This window comes from Lissotriton vulgaris, chromosome 1_2 (assembly GCF_964263255.1).
Source record: "Lissotriton vulgaris chromosome 1_2, aLisVul1.2, whole genome shotgun sequence".
NCBI lineage: Eukaryota > Metazoa > Chordata > Amphibia > Caudata > Salamandridae > Lissotriton > Lissotriton vulgaris.
The window spans coordinates 143,568,433-143,590,219 of NC_141686.1; the positions used below are offsets into that span (position 1 = coordinate 143,568,433).

At 43.0% G+C, this 21,787-nt stretch overlaps 1 protein-coding gene across 1 annotated transcript in view; it reads right to left on the reverse strand.

Moving 5' to 3' along the window:
• LOC147734707 (solute carrier family 23 member 1-like) overlaps positions 1–21,787 on the reverse strand; it is a 474,929-nt gene that overhangs the window by 61,139 nt on the left and 392,003 nt on the right. The window contains exon 9 of the mRNA XM_086953611.1: positions 15,803–15,967. Coding sequence (XP_086809737.1) covers positions 15,803–15,967 — 165 coding nt within the window. The remainder of the gene's footprint in view (positions 1–15,802; positions 15,968–21,787) is intronic.

Genomic DNA, 21,787 nt, shown 5'->3' on the forward strand with positions numbered 1-21,787 from the left:
GAGAGATACACAGAATAAACGGTGGAGATGTTTTCAATAAGCATTTATTGAACCAGCGTCATTCTAGTGTAAAATAGGTGTGCTGCAACAACCATTAAACAGAAACAGATATAAATGACTAAAAGCACCCACAGAGTAAAAGGATGGTAGATGTCTACCATAATGCTAAAACAATGAATACAGGTAGGTATAAAAACATGACAATAAAATGTGTACTCCTACAATGCGACCCTAACTACAAGTACCTAAGTGAACCTAGCATGTATGTAGGTGTAAAGCCAAAAATCCCTCTAGGAAAGTCAACCCCATTATCTTAAGTGAGAGACTCTGGGACCCTGTCTTGGTCTTGAGATGGACACCCCACAAGGGATGTCAGACCACTGCGAGCTGAAGTGTCTGGGTGCAGGAACCTCAGCGCCTTGAGTCAGTGTGTCAGCATGGAAGTCTCTTTTCTCCTCTTCCTGCCTCAGTCAAAGATATGCCCCCACATGCATCATTGTTGGTATTTGCGATTCCTAAATTGCGAAAATGAAGGAATCGCAATTTAGAAATCGCAAATACCTATGCATTAAAAATTCGCATTTATTTTTGCGATTTCTTATTTTTCCTTATTTGCGATTCCCAATTTTGCGAATCGCAAATAAGGAATCCCTTTACATTGATTCCTATGGGCCTGGAGGCCCATAGGAATCAATGGGAAGGCATTCTCATTTTGCGATTCGCAATTAAGGAATCGCAAAATGAGAATGCAATTCCTAGGGTGCAGGGGGGGGTCCTGAAATGTAACATACAGTCCATTTTATTTTTCACACATACATGCCCAAGGGCATGTGTGAGTGTAAAATGAAAGTGTCACAAATGCACTTTTGTGCATTTTTGACACTTTTCTAAAATTACCATGAACGTTGACTTCATGCTAAATTAACACTTCTAATCTGCGAATTCACAATTTTTTTAAGATGATGCATTGCATTTAAGAAATGCAATTGCAATTTAAGAATTCGCAAATAAATAGCGATTTCTTAAATTGCGAAAAAGCCAAAAAGGTTAATGCATCCCAAAACAATGAATTGCATTCGTAAACGGCCGAATTTTGCGATTCGCACCGTTTGCGAATGCAATTCAGTTTGATGCATGTGGGCAATGGTGTATATATACCCAAAGTGGTACCCTCAGGGGTTCTACCTTGCTGTGTCATGTCAGACTTAGGATGACGGAAGGAATGACACTTATACATAGTTATTATGCAGGATATGGTAGTCCTGCTGAGTTTCCAAGAATCCTCATACATAATGGATGAGGGTAGTTTTCAGGGAAAACCCCACTTCCTGTAAGCAGCACTGTAACTAGGTAAAATGTAAGTCCCAAGAACCGTTATGTAGTGTAATGGTAGGGGAGAATATTTGTGAAAGGTTTGGTGACTACCAGAGCCTATATTGGGGTACCTGTATGAAACATATCAAATATCCACACCCTTTTTTAAGAGATGCCTCATGTTCACACTCTGCTCAGCAAAATTCCTTACAAATTTCGAGTAGTATTTGGGGCTCTCCGGGTACCCCGGAGTGCTTGAGCTATCAACTAAGTCAGCCTTTGGGGTATTTGTTATTGGACAGACCTTGAGGTGGGCATACATTTGATGAGTTGGGAAGCATTGTGTACTTGCACTAATGGTTTGTTCACAAGGTTTAAATGCTATCTACTGAGTTCCTGGTAGGTAACACAAGACTGGGCGGAGGAGGAGGAATCCAAATTTGATCAAGTTATGAGTACCGGTCAATATAAAAAGGAAACATCTATTTTGGTATGGGTTTTCTTGGAGATGAGTGTGATGATCGAGACAGAAATTAAAAAAATGTGGGGTGAAGAGTTCATTGATGAGGATTTGACGCAAATGTGGAGTGACTCTTATAGTATATTACGACAAGTAGTAAAACCGGCACCACTTGAACGGAACCACCTATTTACCACCTGTAGAGTTTATTGGTCTTCTGCAAAGCTCTTCAAAATCACTGGTAATACCTATATCTGTCCTAGGTGTATGTTAGTAGCAGCTGACGATATGCATTTGTGTATGTCAAGTCAAAAAATAGTACCATTTTGGAACTCGATATGTGACTTTGTGGGAGAAATAATTGGGATACAAATTAAAGTGAGCCCTAGGTAATTTTCTTTGGATTAATTTCAGATCATGAAGTGCAAATCACAACGGTTGAATCAAAGTTCTTGTTTTATGTAGTGCTGCTGGTGAGGCGTGAGATTTGCAGGTTATGGAAATCTGAAAATCCTCTGTCCTTTTCTGAGTGTCTTAGGAATATTATTTATACATCTGAATTGGACATGGCATGCGATTTAAGAAGTAGAGAGAAAATGTGGGCTCCATTGGTCAGGTGGAGAGAGAATGAAACGCGAGTCCTATGATTATGCCACCTACATTGTCGGCCATGTTATCTCATATCCTTGGGCAGTATTGTAAAGGAGATGGAATTGGAAACAGTAGTATACTTGTGGGCCACTACTCTTTCTTTTCCTCTTATGGTCTACAGTCTGGTTTACTCTTGTAAGACATAGAGGGACTACAGTATAACCCAGCAAGAAATTTGGCAAAATGAGGACAACATTTTTTGATAATTTTGAGTAGTATTCTACTATTCCAAAAACGTAATCAATTCCTCCTTGGATGAAGGAGGGCTCATCACCTGAATGGTGGATACAAGATCAAGCTTAGGTTTGTTGTGACCAAGGTAGTTGAATGAGTAAGAACGAAATTTACATTGTTTAACCTTGATCATGAGGTTACATGCATACAATGTCCCGAGAACATCTCTCAGACGTGCACTATGTTCAGACTCATCCTTACTAAAGATTAGGATGTCATACTGATAAACACATACTCCTCCTAAGCCTTTCAGCATCTTCTGCTTGGCATGCTGAGCGCAGCAAAATGAGCATGCACATCACCAATAACGGCCCACAATGGAAGTGGGCACCAGTAAGGATGAGCTTTAACCCAAATTATTCAAGCCCCTGGGACTCCAAAGTAAGGGGCCGATCAGGATGGAGGATTTTCCGCCTCCTCCGGGCCGGCGGAAGCCACCTCCGGCCCGGAGGAGGCGGAAAATCCTCTGCGGAGTCACCAAAGACCCACCGCCAAATTAGGATGGCTGGTGGGTCTGGAATTCCGTCCGCCGCTTTTCCGCCGCGGTCGGCTTCCGACCGCGGCGGAAAAGCTATAACATGGCAGGCGGTGTCTATGAGACACCGTCCGCCATATTATGATGTTTGTGTAAAACTGCTTTTCCACGGCGGCTTTTCCGCCATGGAAAAGCATACGGACATTCACTTTGGGCGCCCTTGCGAGCCCCCTGGGTGAATGTGGGGTGGGGGGTGCACATGGGGGGTACCTATGGTACCCCCCTGCATTTGCGTGCACAAAGCGGCAGGCACCGTGCGGTCCCTGCCGCTTTGTGCATGTAAATGTAACACATGCTATTTTAACATTGCGACGGGTGCAGCTTGAAGCTGCACCCGCCGCAATGTTAAATATTGAGGATGTGACCGCCACCCTGGCGGTCACATCCTAATCAGGACGGAGGGAACGCCGCAGCCCCTGCGGACGTTCCCTCCTCCTCAAGGGTGGCGGACGGACGCAAGTCCGTCCGCCATCCTGATCGGCCCCTAAATGTGCACATCAGTGAACAAACATGCAACAATGGATTGCAGAAATAGCTTTGTGGGAACTGAGAGTCACATGAAATTTTCACTTAAAGAAAGTGTGCATACCACTGTACAACAAGTATGACTCACACCCAAAAAAGTGTGCGAGTCACTGGATAGACATACAACTGGAGAAGAAAATGAAATGATGGTCCTTTAAATGCTTGTTGGCCTTTAAATTATTATTAAAGTAACAGTGTGTGCATCACTGACAGACAAGCACACGTTGAGAGAGAAAGACACTGAGCCAACCAGGACTCAGTTACACCAACCAATCACCAAGCAGATCCACGGACCAATAAAATCAACAGTCCGTGTAGGATACGCCAGAACACCAGCGCGAACAATATGAAGAAAGCACTAAGGGGACTTGAATGCAGAGGGCTGAATATGGAGGGTAAATCCGCCTGTACGCTCCCGCTACGCTCAAACAGCCTCGCCAGTGGGCACACGAGTGCGAGAACGCAGCAACTCAATACCATGGAATGTAACACGTCTAGTATCCGGCTGGATACGTTCTAGTGTTTCAGCATGTTGTAACACACACTGAACACTCACCCACCACAGGCGTCATCAGTCAGATAACCCTGACAATAAAAGGGGCCAGTTATCTACCCCAAGTACTGTGTCTGTGTATTCCTTATCAGAGTATGTGGGCCTAGCGCCCACCAAACTTTCCATTGGCAACGAGAGGGCTGTGCCTGTGTGAGCAGCAGCCCAGCAGATGGAGGAAAAGGGGGAGAGAGCTGCCGGGTGAAAGGTACCCCCTCCCGCCCCCCAGGAAGTGCGCCGCCTGCCGAAAGGCCCGCGGGGCGTGTGAAGAGCCCCGGGCCTGCATGAAGGTGATCGGGAGCCCACCCCGCACCTAGCATGCCTACACCCCTGGGAGAAGGAGTCCAACGCACACGATAGCCCACGGGGCGGGAGAAAGCCGCGTGGGAGCCCACCCCAAGTTGGAAGAACCGCAGAGTGCAGTGGCAAGCAGGAGTGCCCCGAATAGCAGAAGGTCTGCGGGAGTCCACTCCTCATCTGAGGTCTGAAGGTGAGCCCGCTGCGAAGCCGACGGAGAGTGGAGTACCTGCCCACTCCTCCACCCCCCTGCGAGCAAGAGTGACTGTGCAGGGTGTTGAAACAGGATGACGAGTCGGCGTTGACTTGCTTGGTCATTGTGAGGGAGGAGTCCAGGATGAAACCCAGGTTGCGTGCGTGGTCAGTTGGCTTGAGGGCAGTGCCCAGGGCCGAGGGCCACCAGGAGTCGTCCCAGGCAGAGGGGGATGGTCCTAGGATGAGGACTCCCGTCTTGTCCAAGTTCAGTTTCAAACAGCTGAGCTTCATCCATTCCGCGACGTCTTTCATTACTTCGAGAAGGCTTGTTCTGGCAGTGGCGGGGTCATTGGAGAGGCAGAGGATTAGCTGAGTGTCGTCGCGTATGAGATGATGTTTAGGTTGTGTTGGCATGCGATGGCTGCAAGGGGGCTCATGTAGACGTTGAAGAGGGTGGGGCTGAGCGAGGATCCTTGCGGCACGCCGCAGATGACTTTTGTGGCCGTGGATCGATAGGGGGGGGAGGCGGGATCTCTGGGTTCTTCCGGCGAGGAACGAGATGATCCACTCAAGGGCCTTCCCTTGGATTCCAGTGTTGCTGAGGCGCTGTATTAGTGTGCAGTGGCATACGGTGTTGAATGCTGCTGAGAGGTCCAGGAGGTCCAGGAGGATGAGGGCAGCTGTTTCCCCTTTGTCGAGCAGGGACCTGATGTCGTCGGTGGCTGCGATGAGGGCGGTCTCGGTGCTGTGGTTTGCTCGGAAGCCGGACTGCGAGGGGTCGAGGGATCCGTTAGACTCGAGGAAGGTGGAGAGTTGTTTGTTGACGGTCTTCTCGATGACTTTGGCAGGAAAAGGGAGGAGCGAGATGGGGCGGAAGTTCTTGTGGTCCGTGCCTGCGCTGGGTTTCTTCAGGAGGGCGCTGAGCTCGGCATGTTTCCAACTCTCCGGGAAGGTGGCGGATGCGAAGGAGTTGTTGATTATGTCCCGGAGTTGGGTTGCGATGATGGAGTCGGCTTTGTTGAAGATGTGGTGTGGGCAGGGGTCGGTTGGGGAGCCGGAGTGATGGTGTTCATCATGCGGGTGGTGTCTTCGGTGCTGACCGGGTCCAGGTGCACAGGGTGGCTGTGGGGGGCGCTGGTTCGGTGGTCTGGTGCGTGGTCTGTGCGCGGAAGCTGTTCTGTATGTCGGCAACAAAGACACTGCAAGTTATTTTAGTGACTATATCTAGCTCGACTGGTGAACACATTGTCATTTCTGACATCCGCAACACAAATAGGTATGTGTTACATTCTTCATTGAGTTTGTCGGACGGAGGGAGAAATTGTGTGTTACAATATAGGCAGCCGGGCAGTATTTACCATTTACGATTTCCCGTTTTGTTTATATCTATAGCGTTTTTTATCAAAGAGACCACGAGTTTCGTTATCAGCAACATCGAGTTCGATTTTTTGAAACCCTGTTATTTTCGATATCTAAAACACAAATAGGTATGTAATACCCACTATATTATGTTCTCACTACAATACTAAGGATAACTGTGCATAAACTTTTTAGGTACTAAGTCACGATGGTGAAGATGATCTACACGTATTTTAATTCCTTTTAGCTTTGCCTTGACTGCCATTGAAGTCTCGTTTAGAGACAGAGTACCGGTTTGCCTCAATAATCACCGCTATCTATAGGTGAACAACATTCCCATACATGTATAAGGTTTTCTGCATTAAGGTATAGTTTTTTATAAAATAGCAGTTAGGTATCAAGTTATAGTATATTTTTCCTGCGATCCATCATTACATTATATTATTCTGTCAGCCTCGTGCTGAGATAAAGTCAACCATTATGTCTTAAAGAGAGCTATGTTTGGATTTAATATTCGGAACATGGCCATTAAACATAGTTTGTACCTATCAGGACGATGACAATATGAAATTACGATAAAATGGAATTGTAGCTGACTATGTCAGTCAAACAGTTTTATTATTTTTAAATAAATTCCATGTTTGCAGATAAAGAGGAGGCTTCTAAGAGGAGAACTTAATAAGTATTGGGAAAATCCATTGAGTCCACAATCCCATATCATTACAGAGGGATTTTTTAGTAAGTGCTGCTTATTCAGTATCACGGGTGAAATGTATAGTTATTGTGTGACAATAAATAACAATATTACCCTGATATAAATGTCCACATGTTTCTACATTACAGGAATAACTCTTTTATCAAATATAGAAACCAAGAAATAGAATCAAAGACATTTTAAATATTCCACGAGTTACGAAGTAAGTAGCTCTACTTTCCTTATTTCATATACATAACATAGAATATACCCATTGCTTCAATATCATGAATCTAAAGCTTGGGCTTTCCCCTTCATACCATCATTTTTTCTTTGCAAGTAATAAAAATGTGAGTGCTCTAAAATGAGACAAAGCCATGAACATAAATATAAGCATTGTCTTTTTTTTGATTAATGGAATGGTATCAGAATAGTACTTTTTATAGGTTGACATATTGATCAATACACATGGTGTTTAGTGTACATTTTATTTGTGCTGTAAAATGTATGGAGTCGTACAGTGGATTATCATAGACTAAGATAATCAATTGCTAAGAGGATTTACATTATGTTTTTTTGTAAGTGTTTTTAATATTTTATAAACAAATTTTCTTGTAGGTATTGTGGTAATTTCCTGTAGAAGTCGTTTGATACGCCGAAACACGCGTCGAAAAAATTACTACTTGAATGACAATTTGCCTATTATTATACTAATTATAATTGTGTATTGAGAAACATTTTTATGTATGTAACCTTTATCGTTATTGTAATGAGAATTGCAAATAATATGAGTGCTGTAGTTATGAAATGACTTCATGTAATCGTTTTTAATTAGCCATGTACTTTTATTATTGAATAAAAAACACAACAATTGTTTTAGATACTTTATTGCAGTATTTTTGTTATACCCTCCGCATATTTACATATGTATTCATTTATGATTGCCTAGGAATTGTTTTCCACATACAGAGCAAAGTGAAGACAGTGTCCTAGTGCTTGGACAAGACCAGGGGGAAACGTGTGTAGTGTACGCTACACGGAGAAGCCTGGTTAGAGCGAACAGGCATGAGAGAAGATCCGAACGCATCGCGAAAGAAATCGAAGACAGAACTTGAGGGGCAAGACGCCATGGCGAAAGATGAAAAGGAGAGAAGAGCAGAGAGGTGTTTGTGACAGATCAACACACACACCAGAAGGGGAACACCTGAAGAAGAAAGTGCAAAGGTGCAAGAACATCGGAACACAGTGCCTGGAAAACATCCATATCACTGAAAGTACACATCTACTTCTACTTGCGAATCCCAAGATCACCCGTTGATGACAGAGGCGAGCAAGCCGGTCCATTGATAACAACCACCTCTGGGATGGAATGGACACAGTACCGCGGAAATCCAAGGGGCAGAGACCTGGGAGAACAAAGGTAGCATGCAAAGGAACAAGTGTTAACAACACCCTTTTCAGGTGGAGCTTCGGACATGGAGAGAGGACCCGTAGTGACTCCTCCAACGCGGTTGGAGCGACAAGGCATCAGCCCACCGGTCCAGTGGAAGCCTGGCAGCAAAGGGCCTCCGGGTCCTCCAGTGAGAGGGGACACCCATGACGTCCTGCAACTGCAAATCCCGTTGGATGATGTGAATCACCAGATGGAGAAAGTACTTCATCCAGGACTGTACAGTGGAAATAACACATACGTGATACACCATCATTCCATCTGCACTTTCACTGGATGTGGAACAGGAAGAGAGAGACTGTAGATTACACCTCCAGGTTACAAGTCCAAGAAAAAACTACATCCACAGAGCACCCTGACATCGTGCCAAGAAGAACTAGTGGTCCTGGTGGCAAGGACACCATCGTCAGTGGTTGACCAGCAGCAAAAGAGACTATGTGGGAGTCGTCATTATTGTGTTATGGTTTTGTTTGCAAATTGTATTCTCTCCCACAGGTTCAACCTTCATTTGTCTGGACCTTCATTAAAGTTTGGGAGGGATGTAGTATCCGTATGGATACGTTCTAGTGTTTCAGCATGTTGTAACACACACTGAACACCCGCCCACTACAGGCGGCATCAGTTAGACGACCCTGACAATAAAATGGGACCGAGCGCACGTGCTCTGGGCCAGTTATCTACCCAAAGCACTGTGTCTGTGTATTCCTTATCAGAGTATGGGGGCCTAGCGCCTGCCAGACTCTACAACGCGGTGAATCGATTCATGTGAACGCCTCACAAGGGCTATTCATAGCGTCGCACGGCTCCTCCCACTTCCAACAGCTCACAAGCTCAACAGTTCCGAAAGCTACCCACACCTCGCACAACAGTTTTATGTGCTCGAACCAGGTTTTGTAAGTGCCTAAATACACTGACACTTCGCCACAACTTTAAATGCATTTCAAGGCCCGTATTAATGATCTCTCAGGCTCTCAGCCAGTCCCTGCACCTCTTAAACTCCCGACCAAACAGCTTCATGCGCTTACATAGGCGTGATCTGCTCTTCCTGAGGACACAGTCAAACTTATGAATTAACATGAGAGGCCCATAATAACTGAAACTGTAACAATGAAGTTAGAAAGTCAAATTCCTTAAGAACGGATATTTCCCACCAGGAAATTGCCCCACCTAGCAGTTAACTTCAGTGAAGGCACCTTGTGTTGAGATATTCTGCAGCTGCTGACTACGCCAGTGTCGCATTTCAAGGAATGAATCCTCCTCAGCCAAATTAGATTAAAGATATAGGTTTATTTCCAGCAGAAGACCTCAACCATCATAGCCAGTAAAGAAATCAACTGTTATCCATCCACAACCCTCAATACATCACAATGTAACATCACCTGCTTCCAATTACATATACAACATTCCACATGCCAGTGGAAAGGAGATGACATCCCACAACCACTATAAACAAGCAGAGGCAAGTGTCCAGCTGGTGACATGCTTGTTAGCATACCACACCCTATCTACTATTTACAATTATTTTTAGATGGTGTTAAAAAGAAGAAATGTTTTCATTTCTCTCAACTTTTGTAACTTTGTATGTGTGTTGCACTGTACAGATATTTAAATTGGGAAAAGTTTTAAAGTTTAGCTAAGCTTAGTGTTTTTTACTGGAAGGGTACACTTCCAATATAAAACCAATGCAGGACATCATGCAGACACCTTTGCTATGATGCAAAGATGTCTGTATGGCCCTATGCAGTGCTGATTTTGTGCCAGAGCTAGCGAAGAGAACAGGACCACCATATATTAGTAGATATGGCGATGTCCTGCTCTGCCCCTCGCACGCAATGCTAAGTGCCGCATCGCGTGACAATTTCGTAATAGTTGAGCATAGGATGTAGCATTCACCTTCTCATTAAGGATGCTTGTTGAAATGTGAGAATGGGCATTTCAACTGCTGCCAGAACTTTCTCCAGACTGCTCTTTTCCCCAGCATTTCTTTGGCCAACAGTCGTTTTGGAGGATGCCACTGGATTGACTTTTGCCCGTATCTCATACCACGGTGCCGCTTTCTTCTTACATGCAATTCTTGAATTGACAAAGTTTCTCCTTGTGTTTGTTTATCTCATGGATGAGGATTTTCAACTTCTGATCAGTGAGCCCCCTTTTCATATTCTTCCATATTAATGTCTTCTGCTTAATTAGTACTGTGGTGCTCTTGACTCTCCCAGATCCCAGACTGAGGGCCCGATTCACAGAATTAACTTAAGACTCAATCCTAAACTTACTACTATTTTGGTATTCATAGAATGCACTTGCTACTTTTGGCATTCACAGAATGAACTTACTACTTTTGGTATTCACAGAAGTTAGGATTTTGTCTTAAGTTTGTTTTAAGACAGTCTTAAGACAGACTTAAAATAGACTTAAGACAAAATCCTAACTTCTGTGAATACCAAAAGTATTAAGTACATTCTGTGAATACCAAAATAGTAGTAAGTTTAGGATTGAGTCTTAAGTTCATTCTGTGAATCGGGCCCTATGATCTTATCTGGGCACTGTCCCTCTAACAGGTCATCTTCCAGTAGATTTCTACATTTAACTTCCACTTTTGAAGTTTTCACTGCGAAACAACACTATGGGCCCGATTCACAGAACCAACTTAAGACAAAATCCTAAACTTACTACTTTTGGTATTCACAGAAGTTAGGATTTTGTCTTAAGTTTGTCTTAAGACAGACTTAAGACAGACTTAAGTTAGGATTTTGTTTTAAGTCAGTCTTAAGTCTGTCTTAAGACAAACTTAAGACAAAATCCTAACTTCTGTGAATAGCATAAGTAGTAAGTTTAGGATTTTGTCTTAAGTTAGTTCTGTGAATCGGGCCCTATCTGGAGTGCATCATTTTAGCGCTGCATGCTGGGGGCCTTGCAGCCCACCAGTCAGGCACACACTCTTAGAGCTCTGTGTAATTGCTTACATCGTAATCTCCATAATCGTACACTAGCGACTACACTCCAATCCAACAACTCAGATCACCTAATTTCAGACCGACTCTGACACCCAGGTGCTATGCGCCGCCTCTATGCCTTGAAGGAGGAAATGCCCAGGAGTGACTGGTGGCCTGGTACGGTGTCTACTATCAATCGAAGGCATGGTTGTAGACCCAACTATTGGAGTGAAGGTTAGGGCCCCGCAGAAGACACGTGACAGTGTGGAGTCGGTGCAGGAGAGGACATTGTAGCTGCTTGGAGCCCCTGGAGAACTCGGCGAGGAGACTCCCTAGTGGAGAGGCTGCAGTGAGCTGTGCTGGATCTGTAAGGGCCGAGGCAGCAATAGATTGCCAGTGAACCTGCTGGAAGCACCAAGGCCTGTCTGCATGACCTGCCTGCGCTAGGCTAGAGTGCGCTGGAGCCGTCGCGACCCTGCCGCCTCTGGGCTTTTCCATTTCCCGTTTTGCCTGCCGAGACCAACTGGGACCTAATCCTTGTGGCAATACCTAAATACGTTTCACGTTTAATTTATTAAGTTTGATTTAAAAAATACAAAAATCTAATTTACAATATTTGCACATTCATCCATTTAAATGAAAAACAGAAATAACAATACTTCTTTGACTTTTCTCCATATCCTGCTCAACACATACTGCTAACAATCCACCTCAAATATTCCAATTTCATGGCAACTTAAAAGTAATTTTTTTTCTTTACATTCTTACCTAAAACACTGTAACCCCTCTACCATAATTATAAAACTGGTAATGATTTGAATGTGTAGGCCTTTTGGTCACCAAAGGAAAGATTAATACACAGAAAGGATTCCCTTTTGATAAAAACCCCTCCAAGAGATACATAAGTTAACTGACAAAAATCAAATAAATTAAGGTATATTCTAGCACCATACCAGAACGATTCTAAACTCCAAGTATTCCAAACGATATATTGTGTGCACAAGGGAGCAAACCAAAAGGCTCCTAGCTCCAAAGTGCATCAGTGGTCCATAAACATGACATAGCAAATCCAAACTTTGAGTGCATTAATGGTACCTCTTAGCATCGATTCATACCACCATCATTTCGGTCCACAGCTATAAGCCTTTATATTATTTTATCTAAAAATTGACCTAGTCTGCAACACAGCTTTATATTTTCTCATTTCATTACTATGCTATGCAAAAAGGCTGGGGCCTAACCCTCAGAGCTTTAAAAACTAGTAGTGATATATTCCTTCTCTGTTCAAAGAATCTATAATGGTTTTTAAAATTGAGGTTCCAGCTGAAAGGCATGCCTAAATATTGATACTCTTGCATAAACTCAACATTTCGGCCATTTAACAACAATTTATGCTTTAGGTTTTTGAACCGTTTAGACACAAAAGACAATGTTTTAGTTTTTGTCAAATTAATTACCAGATTATTTATAAAACAGTAGTCTGCAAAACCCCAGCAACCTCTGAAATCCCACTATTATTAGGTCCATAATAATCGCATCATGCGCATAGAAACGATACAGTATTTCTGCCTGTTTCAAGTTTGGCGGGAAAGACCTCAATTTCGTCAAGTAGTCAGGTATATCCTTACTGTAACCCACTTGGAGTTTCAGTTTTCCAAGAGACGGCTCCATTACTACCCAACTCTATTTGTGTCCGTGAGCTCTCATACAACGTCATTATTAGAGCAAGTTAGCCCTCTGGGATCCCCCAATCTGCCATCTTTTTCCACAACCTTTGCCAGTTTATGGTATCAAAGGCAGATGGCATTGATAGATCAATGAATGCCACATTTAACCCCTGGTGCTTAAATCAAGAATATTTCTCTGCTACCAGCTTTCAACTAAGACATCAATTGATTGTAGACTGAAACTACCTAAACCCAATATGCATAATAGACAGGATATTCTTCTCCTCAACCCAATCCTCTAAATGCCTCAACAGCAATTTAGCATAGCTCTTGGTATATCCAGCAACAAGATAATTCTATAATTTTGTGGGAGATCTCGTAGGCCCTTTTTATGTATTGGTACTCTGATACTTCCACACTAGGACTCTTGGATTCTATTTTCTTTTATTACAACCATATATATATTGAGCCCATAACCATCACATCAGTAAGACTGTTTGATGTGGGCAGTGAGGGATTTGTTTTTTGTGCTATAACTGGGACTGTTGAAAGATCTAGTTTACATGTTGCTCTTGAAAGCCTTGCTCCTACTATGCGAATTGATGGGCCACCTGGTCACCTGGATTTACTCTGGGGCCCGCTGTATCTGATTGCCTGCCAGAAGCAATTTTGCATGCTAACGACCTGGTTCCTAGGGCGACCCAGGTGGAGTTGCCCAGTCGAGGCAGGGGCCATGTTGCAGCGGTTCAACAGAAATGGTCTTCTAGGACCTACTGTGAACCTCAAATCTTTACTCCGATATGGGAAAGGACAAGGGACAAGGAGACCCAGTGCAGGGCAAGTTTGATAAGTACACTAGGACATCTGTCACCTTGTTGGTCCACTGATTGAATGTTTTGGTGCCTCCAATGGGTGACCTTAACAGAGAAGTATCTTTGTTAATGATCCTACAAGCCACCCAGGAACCTAGGTAGGTGCTGGAACTTCAGATATCAGGAGTGGGAACAGAGTCTCGCTCCTCAGACAAGATCTCTGGAACCTGGTGGATTGTACCACTGAGGCAGACATGTGCATCTCTAATGGTTGAGGATGAAGTCCAGTCATTCTTAAAAGAGGTGTGACACCTTCATGGGGTTCTGGCTAATCTTGAGAGAAGAGTCAAGGATGCGAAAGGCTGCTGTTGGTGCAACAACTCGAGACTGAGTGGGGTACTTAAGTAGGCTGAGGGCACTAAACTGGAATGATTTTTCCTGGACTGGTTCAAATCTTGGGTCCCTAATTCCACTCTTTCCCTCATTTATCCTGGAGAGGGCTGACTCCGAGGCCTCCTCCGGTGGCTCCTCTGCAGCCAGTAATTATGCGAATACTGAATTAGGTGGACAGGGATGTTATCCGAAGATCGGCGAGTCGGACCCTAGAGCTCCAGACTAAATGGCACGAGTGCAACAGCTGCGCAATTTCTTTGCCAGGGTCAAGCAGAAACAAAGGGCCATGCAGGTTAAATATGTGCTACTGTTCCTAGCTAAATTCAAAGTCCTAAATGCTATGAAATCATTCTCTTTTGAAACCCAAAGAGTGCCTGGGAATGAGTGGAAGAACATAAAGTCAGCCAACGATTAGTGTCCCTGGTCAAAGATGGGGGAGGTATCAGCACACCAAATCCAGAAAGTAAGGCATAATCCCAGATGAAGAGGCAACATCCCCAAGCACCAGTGAAGAAGATACTCTATGTATCCGGACCACGTGACGACTCGGATCCCTAATAACAAACGTCCGGTTTATGGGCGAATCAAGGTAATGGGGGAGGTTACGGGACGATGATGATGACAATGGTACCACTGAAGAGTGCTGCGTGATGCATTATTGGTGTGTGCGGCTGATGACGCCATCGACACATGACGCAAAGTAAAAATCATGCTGTGGAAGGTTTTTGTGTTGAAACAACACAATACAGCTGCAATATGCATTACACATTGCCAATCTTGATACATTTCTCTCTTTATTTGAAACCTATTAATAGCGTCTTTAGGTTTTTTTTTTAGAAAGCAGAATCTATCCTGTGGTCATTTCTTTTCTTAATACCTCTCCTGTTTGCAGTCTGTTTTCTGTTTTTGTTCTCTATGTTATGACTCGTCTTGCCTTGTCAGTGAATTATCTAGCATAAAGGGGATTCATTAAATTTGAAGTTTTGCTATGGCGGCGCTATGTGCTGCACAACTACACATTACCTCAGACCTGTTATTCCCCAGTACAGATCCAAGGGCATAAAAGCATATTTACACATACTAGTTAAAATCTACTTACACATAGAAATATCCGACCAAATACAGATGATATATTCACATAGAACCCATCACTAAGAGGTACACCTAACATTGAGCAAAGAAATTTCCTGTGGTTAATACCTTTACCCTATGGTAGTAGTTTTTCCCACAGATATTTTTGTGCCCAAGTTTCCGAGGTAAGTAGCAGGAAAATCAGTGAAAGGTGCAGTATCTGCCTCTGTGACTGGTAAACCACATAGTTTTCCACTTTGCATACTGTGTTGGCCATACAAATTAACGTCCAACATTACCACAAAACTCACATTGAGCTGTCAAACTGGAAGTATGAAGTCCCAAACTAGAGTAGCGTCTGTGAGACAAAGACGTATATACACACTTAAACAAATAACAACAAAGAAGCAAACATATTCAAACTGCAGTCACAGCCTAACAAACACAAAAAGGTTCAAGGCGATACACATTCTCAACAGAACAAACAAGCAGAGACATACCCAAAAATTACAAAGGTAAAGACTTATTCAGAAGGAGACAAGGTAAATTGACAACAGCAGAAAGGGGACATCTAACACCCATACGTGAACTACTCACACGTGCAAAGGAACAGGTAACAAGCCACTGTCATTAGGTTGGTCTTAAAAAGGTAAACACATTACCTGCAAGTTGGAAATTCCGACTGCAGTGAGGATCCCGAACATCACCATGAAAAGTCCTCCAATCACAGGTGTTGGGATGGTGGCAAACACAGCTCCCACCTTGCTAAATACGCCCACCAGAACCAAGAGTATTCCTGCAGCAATAATGACCATTCGACTTCCCACCTGTTCAGTAATAGGGAAATTAAAAAGGAGAACAGGAGTTAACAAGACAAGAAGAAATTCTAGGGAGGCATGACATCAAGGGCATTATCGCCGCTTTAGCGGCACTTTTTGCTGCTAACGCAGCGATAATTTTAACGCCGTATGAACAAGGCGGCGCTAGCGCATGTTAGTTGCCGAATTCCCAAAGCTGAATATAAAAATGGCAATGCCTGTTATACAGTTCTTGAAAAATATAACTTAATTTATAGAAAAGACACCACTGATTGTCCTTTCCCGACCTAGAATTATGGTCAAGAGTTAAATCACAATTGAATTGAAAAACTTTGTTCCTATATAAGAAAAATACCAAATTAATCACTCTGAAAGAAGTTATCAAAGCTATTTATTTTTTGTTGTTAAGCTTATTCTTTTTTCTCTTATTTTTTTAAAACACTTATTTTTGAACACACATATATATATACACAATTGTACACAATTACACACAGGCTATACAATACAATCTAAGGTAATTTTAAAAAAAAAGAACCAATTTGCTGGTCCAAAAAGCCCACAAATACTTCAATAGACGGACGTTGACTTATAATTATGTCACAACATTCCCTATATAGGGTCACCAACAATAAGTATGAAGGAGCTACAAAGGGTCCAATCCTTTCTGCCTCCAAATTATACCATGCTCCTTATTTTTAATGTTATATACTGTATCACGATTGTCTTATGTTGATGCCTTTATACATGCAGTCGACACGTTTTCAGCCTTTCTTTTAATTCAGGCCTCTTCAGGACTTTGGGGCAATTCAACCAATTCAATCCTAGGATCCATCTCTCCTGGCATATAATTTATCAATATCCATAAATTGTCAAGTCTTCACAACACTCAAGACGTTAGGGGGGATCCTCAACCCAACCTGTATCCACCTCTCCTTTTTAAGGGGTCAAGGCTCCCATTTCTTAAAGGGCGGCTACAGCATAGTCTTCAAGCCACAATCAGTGTGCGTGATAAGGGACCAAATCACCATCAACTCCTGCGACCGAGAAAACGCCCAGCGTTCTCGATGGGCAACATTTATAGCTGGTCCTTTTGTTTTGAAGATACGCTGTGTGTTGTCCACATAGGAGTAAAAAGTCGAGAACCATTCATATATTGTACCTGTAATGTCAGAATGCTTTACATTCTTTATCAGCAAGTCCATTGCGTCAGAAGCTGCTGATAAATCTAAATGTATCAAGACCAAAGTAGAAGTGATATCAGCCGCTTTCAACAAAGCATCTTGAACTATAAAAGCAGAATCTTTGCCTATATGTGTGCAGAAGCCCACATGTGTGTCATGCAAGATGCAGTGGTTCTCTTCCCTATTTTAGCAAGGGCTGTCAACAAGGTACATGGGCAGTAATTAGCTACATCATATGTGCTGGACTTGGCTCTGTAGGGCCGAAACTTTTTGCCTTCACCCTCTTGTTTTCTGAACACATTTATGTTGGCTTTCAGAAACTCCACACAATTTACCACTGCTCACCGGTGCTAAAATGCTTGTGCTCTTCCCTTTAAACATGGTAAAATTGGCTTACACCCATTTAACACATTTAATTTACTTGTAAGTCCCTAGTAAAGCGGCACTACATGTAACCAGGGCCTGTAAATCAAATACTAAAAGTCGGGCTGCAACACTGTTTTTCCCACCCACTTAAGTAGCCCTTTAAAACAAGTCTCAGGCTTTCGCATGCAGCTTGTGTGGGCAACCTAAACTGTCATTTAGACTTGGAAAAATTAAATCATTGCCAGGCCTAGACCTTCCTTTTTAATACATATAAGTCACCCCAACAGTAGGCCCTAAGCAGCCCATACTTCAGGGTGAAGTGTATTTAAAAAGTTATATATGTCCTTTAACTTTTAAATATCCTGGTAGTGAAAATCACATACACTTGTTTTTCACTACTGCAAGGACTACCTTTGCAATAGTTTAACATTGGGTAAACTTGTTACATCTAATAAGTAGTAATTTTCAATTGGAAGCAGGTAGGATTGACAAGTTTGGTGTCTAAAGAATTTGAATTTAAAGCCATTTTTAAAGGTAAAACCGGATTTTAAGTCATAATTGTGAAAATGCCACTTTTAGAAAGATATATCAAAGGAACAGTGGTTCTTATTAAAATACATATGGATACACAATGTAGAGAAAATCTCAATGGCAGAATACGTTTGTACTATTCGATGCAGGAAGAAAAAAGAAGTAGTCATATATGTCGACGACGTTTCAACCCACATTTTTAATGTGCCGTATCATCAGTACCAACAGATTGTGGGGACACCTTGGAAATAGAAACATGGAATGACCACTCCATGCTGGGAAAATAAAGATAGTGTGTCAAATTGAGTACTCTTTGGCACCATACCTGATAGAATCTTTTTTTTTTAAATTCAAATCATTTTTATTTCAAATCAGAAACAAAACAAGTACAAGACAATACAGTACAATAAGCGAATGAAGCGAATGAAGCGATACCGGCCCTACTCACGACGATTGATGAATTCTCTAAAGTATCCGGCTACAAACTAAACAAAGACAAGACAGAAGTCAAGTCGCTCAATAATCTGGGAACTAAGGACATGATAGGAGATTCGGGACTCACATGGCAGCCGGGCTGCTTTAAATACCTGGGGTTAGACTTTGAGAGCGATCTAATCTCTACAGTCCGCACTAATGAGAAATCCGTGCTAAACAAAATAAACAAGCTCTTAGATGGCTGGTCCCCTAAATATTTATCCTGGTGGGGCAGGGCTGAAACCCTGAAGATGATGGTAACCCCCTTAGTTAATTACATAGCATGTATGCTCCCAATGACTTTCTCTGATGACTTTATCCACAGGGTAGAGAAGCTGTTTGGTACGTTTCTGTGGCAAGGGAAGAAACCAAGGATATCAATGAAAAAGCTACAATTAGCTAAAGATAAAGGCGGCCTGGGTCTCCCGACCTTCAGACACTACCAAACAGCGTTCTTATGTAAACAAGGAGCTTTATGGTTAATCAAAGATTCAGACTATACTCCGCTGTGGATAGACATTGAAAAAGCGATATTGGGCAGTATCCCACTTGTGGCCCTACTCACCATGGACCTTACACATATACACCACTCCAAATATATTTTTTTGAACACAAGAAGGGCTCTCCTGAAACTTGACCAAGTAAACCACAAAGGCCTAAAGATCAAAAAATCCACATCAATTGCTCTCTGGTACAACCCATTACTGAAAATCAACGGAACACCGCTACAGTGGGCTCACTGGTCCGCGAAGGGTATTAACTTAGCAAGTGATCTTTTCAAGGGAACTGACCCCCTCCCATTCTCGTCCCTACACGCCACACATGCCCTCACACCATTAGATTTTTATGACTTCCTGAAGCTAAAGGCAATACTCTCTGCACGCTCCTTGTCCTCATCTGTTCCATGGCTGTGGGACTCTGTTCCACGCATCTATAAAACTGGGCATTTCGTTTCGAAGGTCTATAAAATGCTCCTCCCACTTCCGCAGAAGCTAACAGGAAGAATGAGACGAGATGGGAAACAGAATCGAACACGACGGGTATGAGCTTTGATTGGGAGATAATACACACTACTGCATTTAGAAACAAGATTTCGCCTATTCTGTCACAGACTAAATTCATGTTAATTAACAGAACGTATTGGACACCTGAAAGACTCTTTAAGACAAACCTAAGGGAATCCCCAACTTGCTGGAACTGTGATGCAGGAGTGGGGGACTTGGCTCACATGTTATTTAATTGCCCTTTACTGAAGGACTACTGGAACAGAATATTTGACTGTATTACGCACATCTTTGGTTTCAATCCACCTAGAGAGTTTGCATATGTTCTACTGGGGGTTCAAGAGCCACATCTGGTAAATCCGGTGGATCGTCAACTCCTTGATCTCCTCCTCACCTTGGCATGCAAGGTTGTTCTGTGTAAGTGGAAGAACCCTTCAGAGGTGACATTCAAAATGTGGCAAGATTAGCTGTCCTTCCTAAGAGGTGCAGATAACCCTGCATTACACTCTTCAACGAGCCGCATCTCCCATAAAAAACTCTGGAAGGCCCTGGATGCTTCCTCCTTTTCGTTTGATCCCCCTTAGAGTATTGATCTAGCCTCTAGTCATCCTGTTCTAACCAGCAACCCTCCGAGTAAAGGCTTGTCCCTAAAACGCGCCATCGGATGGTTTCGCAACTGAGATTGTATTCATGTATGTATAATTTGTATGTCACAACATGACCACTGCTGATGTCTCTTTTTGTTTATTTAGGTTTGTCCATGTCACTAATGAGTAAATGATACCTGATAGAATCTCAATGGTGCAGCACTACATGAACCAACTTTGGTGAAATACTACTACTGATATCCAAAGAAGCACTATTTGTGAACAGCATTCACCATAATGCAAAGGGGTGAACTCTGCTGGTATGTAAGGCAGTGTGCTCTCATCCCGCTTCTGATTAATATCACTCATTTTGACTACTTTCAACTGATGTGACAGTACAGATATAGTTACATTCAAAGTGATGACAAGCTTATAAATAAATCAGCCTATATACAACAGGCGAGAAGAACCGGAAAACTGTTGCAAGTGTAAGGCATACTTCTAATGGAATTCTTTGAGGACAGCATGCCACACAAAGCATTTCAAAAGTGCATCTTTTTGTTACATGCATTGAAAGGAAAAATGAAAGCCCTTATCATGGCTGTGATGAAATCGAAGATGAGGTCAGACTCAATTTGGTCCAAGTTTGGCCATGCACAGGAAAATACAGTTTGCAGGGAGCAGTGTTTTTTTGTTTTAAGGGCAAACTGTTCACAGTGTTAAAAACACATTTCTAAATGATCAGAAAACATCAAAATATCTCTTTTATCATTGTGAAAGATTTCACATCTCCAGCAGCAAGCTTCACCTCTGCACCAACAAGATCACCAGCATCTATGACAACTTCAAATCCCAGCAAGACCCCTAAGGCTCACAGCGTTTCTACCAGTCACCTCCAACACCAAAATACCCACTCTGACAGCCTGGCCCTAAATCACCCCAGAGGAAACCACAACCACCATACAGCCTATCCTTTCCAGAGTTCCCTCTAACCCATGCCCCACCACATCTTCAGCAAAGGGCTAGACCCCATCAGCCCAATCTTGAATACCTTTAACTACACGGCCATCGACCCAGATGCATGGAAATATGCCATACTGCTTCCTCTCTTCAAAAAAACCCTCAGCAGACCCGATGACAGCAACCAACTAAAGGCCCATCTCCCTGCTATTCTACCCAGCATAAATCCTAGAAAAAAAAGATGATTAACACACTCCTAGCCACCTACCTCAACACTCAATCCAGTTTCAGACCCAACCATAAAAACCAAAACAGCCCTCATTACCACCAAAGACGCCATCCAAATTAATATGGACAGATGAGATAGGGCAGTTCTGATCCTCATATACCTCTCCTCAGTCTTCAACACTGTCTCCCATACTATCCTTACCCATTGACTACACAAATTCTTCATCCAAGGGCCCTCACTTTGATGGATCTGCTCCTACCTGACAGGCTGCACCCAGTTGGTCAACTTTCCTCCTTTCTGCTCAGATGCCCTCAAACTCATCTGTGGAGATACCCAAGGATTGTCGTGCCAAGGCCCTCTTCAAGAGGCCAGTGAAGCCTATAACACCCATTGCCCCTGCTAGTGCTATCAATGACAGTACCAAACCTGCATCTAACCATCACACACCTCAAAGCGTGACAATTAAAACTATTCCAGGCCCCCAAAGCCAACAGGTA